This window comes from Olea europaea, chromosome 5 (assembly GCF_002742605.1).
Source record: "Olea europaea var. sylvestris chromosome 5, O_europaea_v1, whole genome shotgun sequence".
NCBI classification, from domain to species: Eukaryota; Viridiplantae; Streptophyta; class Magnoliopsida; order Lamiales; family Oleaceae; genus Olea; species Olea europaea.
In genome coordinates, this window is record NC_036241.1 from 7,989,254 (window position 1) to 7,997,401 (window position 8,148).

General features: G+C 34.6%; 1 protein-coding gene across 1 annotated transcript; it reads right to left on the bottom strand.

The window, feature by feature from the left end:
* Positions 1-6,418: 6,418 nt before the first annotated feature.
* Positions 6,419-7,970, bottom strand: LOC111394541 (peptidyl-prolyl cis-trans isomerase CYP21-1-like). The gene is made up of 5 exons (XM_023020394.1): positions 7,595-7,970; positions 7,440-7,463; positions 7,158-7,340; positions 6,936-7,011; positions 6,419-6,831 (listed from the first exon to the last, which is right to left on the bottom strand). Exons 1-5 carry the CDS (start codon positions 7,650-7,652, stop codon positions 6,660-6,662), a joined length of 513 nt encoding a protein of 170 aa, XP_022876162.1. The 5' UTR covers positions 7,653-7,970; the 3' UTR covers positions 6,419-6,659.
* Positions 7,971-8,148: the final 178 nt, after the last annotated feature.

Sequence of the window (8,148 nt, forward strand, 5' to 3'; positions counted from 1 at the left end):
GAATGTCATTTTGTGTCTCGAAAACGATGTAGGAATTGTTTTAGTTTCAATTTTAACTGAAACGACTTATAAGTCGTTATGTGAGGTTATAACGATTTCTAAGTCATTACTCAAGATCAGAGAAGCATTGTGTATTTAACGTTGGAACGATATTCATGTCGTTGTGTCTTGGGAATGAGGTCGAAATCATTTTAGTATTAATTCTAACTGAAACGACTTAGAAGCCGTTATGTGTGGTCATAACGACTTCTAAGTCGTTATCCAAAATCAGAAAAGCAGTGTGTATTTAACATTGCAACGATATGCATGTCATTTTTTGTCTCATGAACAAGTTTTAAATTGTTTTAGTATCAATTTTAACTGAAACGACTTCGAAGTCATTATGTGTGGTCATCACGAGTTCTAAGTCGTTATGCAAATAAGGATAGCAGTGTGCATCTTACATTGCAACGATATGACAATGGACGACAATGGAAGACAATGGAAAACATGTAGGCTTGTACATGTAAAACTCAACAACCTGACATGGACAATATCTAAACTTTAAAGTTATAGAAGACAATGGAAAATATGTACATTGAAATTGTATTCAAACTCCAAAATAGCTGCTACTCCAAAGCCAAAACAACCAAGTGACTACATAATGTTATAAAAATATAAAAAAAAAAAATACAAGCAAAACACAATCTATGGCTCAAAATCCCAAGCCAACAACTCTGATGCCAGTTTCTTTCTCCATATTGGTACGTAATCCGGTCGAATTGTATTTACGTCCATATTTGCGTGCAGAAAGTCTATGAATTTGATAGCGAATATTCCACAATAGGATCTACAAAAAAGTTAAAAAAATTTTGTATTAATTTTCAACACTCAAGATAATATAGTACTACTAATTATGAAATTAGTCATTCTTACCCGTTCACTTGTAGGAAAACATATTTTACGTTCACAAATTTGAAGTTCTCCGTACTATATTTGCTTTCACTGGTGACATGAGATTTTATTATCAATGGAATAAGCACCTGTAGAGGCAAAAAGATAAGCTTCCAACGCTGCCCGACGAATATGACCCTTCAGACTATCAAATATTAAAATGACCCGTTCCTCCATGTTGACTTGAACTGCAAACCAATGGTCGTGGGTCCAACAAGGAAGATACAAATATTTATAGTCTCTCCAAGTTTTACCGAGCTTCGGAGTAGCCCCTCTCACATAATTCATTAGACTCTTACTACATTTGAGCTCTTTACTGAACTGTAGTTGGCCATATGCATTGACAACAAATTGATAGAAATAAGTGTCCAATATGCAACAGTCTTGCCGAAACAGATTGGGAAATCTGGAAGCCCTTTCTCGTATCTGATATAGGGCCTCGTTCATAATCTATAAAAATAAACTAATAAATTCAAACTGAATTCTTTTGTGACATTATCGTAAAATCATTAAAGTTGGATTACTTACACTGTCATTAATCCAACCATCCTCTTTCGAAAGATCCATCAAACTTTTTGCTTGAACATCATAAAAGAGCAAGGTATAATTTGGCTGTGCTTACAACAAAATCAACACGAAGTTATATTTAGGTAATACTGTCATTACTTTCACATGTACTTACAACTATATGTAATAATTTACCACGAAGGTGTAGTTTCCATCCATTTGCAAAAAGCCTCAACCTTGCTGGGATCTACTTCTCGACAAGGATTGTATACATTGATGTCCGACAACTTTCTCCTCTTCGTCAGGTCAGTGTACGGAGAACACAATAAGCCCGCTTTTCTTTTCCGACGATACCCTCGTCCTTTCGATGGATCGGATCCCGCCTCATCGATTTCTACAACGTCCCCTATATGTTGCAAATAACAACAATTAGAAGTGGAAAATTTGTTTCATTTGGATATAAAGATGTAAAACTTAACTTTGAATTCATTATACCTTGCGTGGATGAATTTGTATCTACATCATGCTTTTGAGGCATCACAAAATCAACAATCTCTTTCTCCACGTTGGAATGCTCCTCCTGTAATATTATTTCTTTTCCAACACTCTCCTTGATCATTTTTTCATTTTCTTGCTCACCTATATCATTCCCAGACCCAGCTTCCTTTTCCAAGTCCTTCTCTCCTACATTTTTGCCGCTGACCTCCTCCTCTAACTTTGGGTCCTCCTCACGCGCTTATATATCATCTCTCACATCATCAAATCCAGGCTCAATTTCCAACTCCTTCCCTCCTACATTTTTTCCTCTAACCTCCTCCTCCTCCCCTAACTTTGAATCCTCTTCAGGTAGATCTACCTTTCTTTCAATAGCATGCACATCTGTCATATCATCAAACCCAACCTCCTTTTCCAACCCATCCTTCGGTTCATTTTCTGGTACATAAGCTGTGCTACTAGTGGCACCATCAAATGCACTAGTTGCTGGATGGAACTGACCCGCCACAGCCAATTCAACTAACCTGTTAACCTCTTTCCCCACCCGATCAAGTCGAGTCGATATAACTGCTTGTAGCCTTCCCTCAAGTTTTTCAATTTCCGTTCTCAATAAATCCTTTATGTTGATCTCAAAACCACGCTGGGGTGGTTGAGCTGCTCTAGGAGACTCTTCGTGGTATGCATGCTGTGGCTCGGCATCTTGCTTAGCTTCGTCTCCTTCGGCATGATGTGAAACACTCTCATCTTCTTCCACGATTGGTTTCAACTCTTTCCAATAGGCCTCTTTGAGTTCAGTTTCGGTGGGAATCAATGTGGAATTAACCTCCAACTGCAAATATTAAAAGGTGCAAGTCATTAGTCATTCATGAAGCTAATTCCACAATTTGTTCCCATTAAACTTAATAAAGACAATTTTACGTCCTTCGAATTCAACACGTTCTCAATGGCAGCAGACGTTAACCTCTTCGGCATTTCCCAAGCGACCATTCTTGGTATTACATCTGGATATTTCATACCAAACTTCATTCCCAAAGTTGGGATCGCTTCAAATGCCCAAATCTATTGCAAAACAAACATTTTTATTATCTCATAACATAAATTTATATATATAAAAAAAATACGAGTCAAGTGTATTATTTGTTCATACCATTATAGCGAGGGGGAAGCCATGCAATGAATATCGACAACGTGATTCGCCTCCGATGTCCGAACTTTTCAATTTATCTCCCATCTCACGTTTGAATATACTGATCGTGTATTCAAATGAAAACTTTCTCCATGGATACATCTCAAACCTATCTAGATCGTTCACCAAGTCTAGCCACCATAAATCGATGTATATATTCTCCTCTGTAGCCCACAGGACGTACGCCAAGATTACGATCAATCCTAACTTATACTTATCGCTCTTTCTTTCTTGCAATTTACAAATGCATTGTAAGGTCTTATCTACGTCGTTATCATCACCCGCATTTAAGCCCGTAACTAAAATAAATTCTTCCAACCCAAATTTTGTATTTTTCTCTAATGTCTTAAACCAAACTTCTTTTTTGTTGGTCCTTATCTTTCGCAATAATAACTAATGTACAACTTGTGAAGCCAACTTTATGTCCTTCAACCTAAGGAAAGATCCAAAGCAGCTTTCACTAAGCTTGTTTTTGTAATTTGTATCGAGCTTCTCATACACATCTCGCACTATTTGCAATCTACATCTCGTCGTAATCATAACATCTACTTTAAGAATCTTCTCCATAGCACTGCAAATTATAAAATATGTATTAATATTAGAACTGATGATAGTAAAGCACATAATAACAAATATAAAAACTAGAAATATTAAAACAAGCAACCTAGTTCTTCTTGTAGTAGAAATTTTTTTGAATATGAAATTTAATAGCAGGTATTATCATTGCTTACAACAAAGTATATTTTATTTGATATTCACTTATTAGGCGTTCTTAGCTTATGTGCTTTATAGAACTTGTAAGTACAATGTATTATAAATTGTGCATGCGGTGGCTTTATAGTTAAATGCCTCACCTTAGTATAGTAATTTGTTTACAAATTCAGCATTTTTCATTTTCTAAATCATTTAAACCTAACAAAAAGAAGTCATTTTTTCTTTTAAACATTTGGTAAACTTTCTACAAATTATTCGATCTTTCCTAGAAGAATGAAAAGAGATGGCTTTGGACTTGAAGAAAAAGAGTTAAATGTCGAAGAAATAGCCAATAACCCAAACAAGAATAAGAAACAAAAGAATGATGGAAACAAAATAACCATTAATCCAAACTTGTAAAAGAGTTCATGGACGATGCTATTAAAGAATCAAGAATGATCTCTTTTACAAGCAACGGCTGGAAAAAAATCAAACTTTAAACTATCAAGACAAAATTGAAATTGAGAAGCTCAAACTTTTCATTGCAAGAAAGAAACAATTAGCTTTAACCTTACAAATCACATATATGTAGCTATCACCACCATTAAATTTTTCAAGAAACTACACCACTAGTATGTAGCAAACAAATGCAGAATCAAATCTACCAATAGGAAATCAAATATGTGAGACTTTTAATCCAATCAGCATATAAATTACAAAGTACTTATTGCCAGGTGCTTAGGTGAATCATAATAACACAGATGAAAAGAAACATTAAAACAGTGGAAAATAGAACCATCATTTTTTTTCTTTTCACAAAACATTATGATTTTTCTCTCTTACAAAAAGAGGAAATCAGAACATGACCTTTACAAGCACACCGAATATTGTCAATTTTGTGCCATAAAACTATCATAATGTAGATTAATCGCTCAAAAGATTTGGCTACAGGTACCGTAAAGACCCTTCCATATATAATACAGAAGTTTTGGCTTCCTAAATCTGAGAAACAGAAGTTTTGGCTTCCTAAATCTGAGAAGGGGGTGGGGAAACAAACTTCTACTACAAAATCGGAGGTGGAGAAACAAACAAAATACAAATTCAGCTGCACGATACACATTACCTAAAGGTGGTCCAGTGAGTTTCAAATTTTCGAGAACAGAGATAGAAATTGATCGACGACGAGCCTCAGAAGTGGAAAAAGATAGTGTTTTGATTCTTTAGACCTCTAATTTGGGAAGCATTGGGTTCTTTCTTCTTTCGGGGAGAAATAATGGAAGATTATAATTATCTTTTTAAATATTTGCATATTTATATTTTATGTTATTTTCAAGATTATGGTCAAAGGCCTTTTAAACAAAAAACCACTTGAAAGTAGCCTTCCCAACTCATTTTCCCTTTTTTAATGACATGGGACCCACGTCATGTATAAGGCCCTGTACAGTCCTATGAATAGGCTTAATTCACATTGTTAATTATACACCTTTTTTTTTTTTTTAAAATTAAGTTACCGACAACATATTATAATAATAACTAACGATTACATTATTTTATTTTGTTAATGAATTAGGAACAGTGATTTCATTGTTAATATTTAATTTTTTAATCCTATTTACTGTCACTCAGAAAAACTTTGTTATCCGTTGCATAATATTTTTGTTAATTTTATTTATTTATTGATGGAGTTAGGCGTTATTTTATTTTTAATATTCACTTTGGTTTGTATCTTTTGTTTTTTCAGCCGAAATTAGAGCAAGGGAAAACAAAATTTGTCTAGAATAGAACGGTGGTCAAGCGTAAAGCGTGAGATCAAGCTTCAGACTCTACAGGCCTAGAATTATTTAATAATTTACATAATATATACCAAAAATCAAAAATTATAAAATATTATATTAACTTAATTATACAATTTTTAAAGAAAAGTTAAAATTAAAGTAAAAAAAAATGGCTTAAAAAAAATTATAAAGTCCACTAAGTTACGCATTAAGCCCCTGTTTGATCCTCATTATGTGGAAAAATTAATGTGAGGAATAATATTTTTTTGAAAAATAAGTGGTTGAAAAAGAATGAAAAATTTTCGATTTACGTGTAATATTATTTTATGGAAGATTGTGTGGTTGAAAATAGGAAAGAGAAAAATAAAATGTAATAGAATTTAATGTAATGAGACTCAAACAGGGGCTAAATGATCATCTATCAATTGATCCCTTAATTCGTGCTCAGTATAGCGCCCTGGCATTTCGCACGCATCTCATCCCTATGTGCCATCCAGGCGTGCTTTTTAGAGAACTGAAATGAAGACAAACGTGATCAAATTATAAGTATTTATTCATTTCTTTCACTTACAAGCATTTATTTTCTAGAACAATACAAAGACTTATTTAATCATGAGAAAGAAAAAATGTATATTGAAACAACTAATTAGCTGTTTTTAATGTTGTCCAATTCAACAAAGACCTAATCTGTACGGTAACACCTCACATTTCACAGCTCATACCATTCCCAACAGAGCTGCCCAAAGAAGCATAAATATTTCAAAAGGCCCCTATATTTTGAGCTTAAATTATCAAAAAAATTCAAAGCACCACAAAAGCTCCTATAATATAGTGCCAAAAGATGAGCAAAATTCCAATATTATACCATTTCCTTGAATTTCTCTCTACAACAGCCAACCATAATATCTGCAAATTAACAAAATGAACAATTTACAGTTTCCCAAACAAAAAGCCAAATAGCTAAATGTTAGATACTATAAATAATTTAATGAACAAAATACAAAAGATTTATAATTCTAAGCCACATTAATAAGTTAAAAAGTCCAAAATTTGCGGCCTTTGTTCTGTTTTCATGAAGCTCGACTGTCCTCATCCCACTTGCTCTTTGGTATCTCCCCAGAATCAGCAATGATTACCTTTTTTCTAGGCTTCCCACTGTAAGTTCCTGCTCCACCCTCGATGGCGTACACAGTATCCATGCCTTCAATGACACTGCCAAAAACGACGTGCTCACCGTCCAACCTGTGCAATTATCTTAGTGGTGAGAAGAAGTTCAGATGATGTGTTGGGCTAAGCTTAAAAGTCACTTTGTCAATAGTACGATTTACTGCAATATCAAAACTTACCAGCTGGTCTTTACTGTGGTAATAAAAAACTGTGAACCGTTGGAATCAGGTCCCGAATTCACCATGGAAACAACACCTGAAACAATTACGCGTGGCAAAATATGAGAGAGAAAAGGAGTTGTAGTCATGCAGATAGATCATAAGTTTCTTATACAGCTTCAGTTTTATAGTCCATTGCATGAAACAAGACAAAAGAAATCAGTTACAGAAGATCATGCAGACCCGGATGAGAATGCTTCAGCTTGAAATTCTCATCACGAAAGGTGCCTCCGTACATAGAATGATTTCCTCTCCCGTTTCTATAGACGATATCTCCACCTTGTATCATGAATCCAGGGATAATACGATGAAATGGTGTTCCCTTGTAGTGGAGAACGACTCCATTAGCATCCTTTCCCATCTCCCCTGACACCACAAAAAGCAAATTACGTGAAGGAGATGAAAGGTAAAAGAGCAGCCTGTACATCTGAAGTGTTTATTACTAATATACAAAACCGAAAATACCTGTGCACAAAGCCCTGAAGTTCTCTGCAAATAACACAGATAACATAATCAGGAAAAACATGCAAGGAACCATATAATATGATATGTGGGATATTAGATTAGCTAAATATTCCGGCTGAGCACACAAGGATTTTAGCAGAAGGCCGAAGACATACCCACAGTCTTTGGTACAACTTGACCATATAAACCAATTGTGATTCTTCCTGTAGGCATTCAGGAGCTAGATTAAAAACTTGAATGTATGAATGAAAACAATACTACTTGCACAATATAAGTCTAGATTATCTCTTATTCATTACGCAATGCAAGTAAGTTTTCTAATTTTCAAATTTCACATGGAAGATAATCAGAAGAATTTGACACCGTGATGAACTTATCAGTTCATAATCCACTTCACAAATAGATAAGCAAATATCAAAAAAACAAAATATGGAGTTATATCTAGCACAATGGCCGATGGTGAAACTGTTCTACAAAGAAATTTCAGCCTATGACACCAACAGCCAATTATAGTTGCGCAAGAGAATTGGAGAGTTCCTGCCTCATTCCACCTCATTCCACAGAAGTCCTGTGAGACTCCTTTCCATAAATGAAACCATAGACTAAAGTAATGCGGACGTTACGATCAGATTCCAATCCCTCACTTTAGAAAAAGGGAGAAAAAAGTGTGCGTACATTTTCTTCCATCAAATTTTTTCTCCTTTCTTTT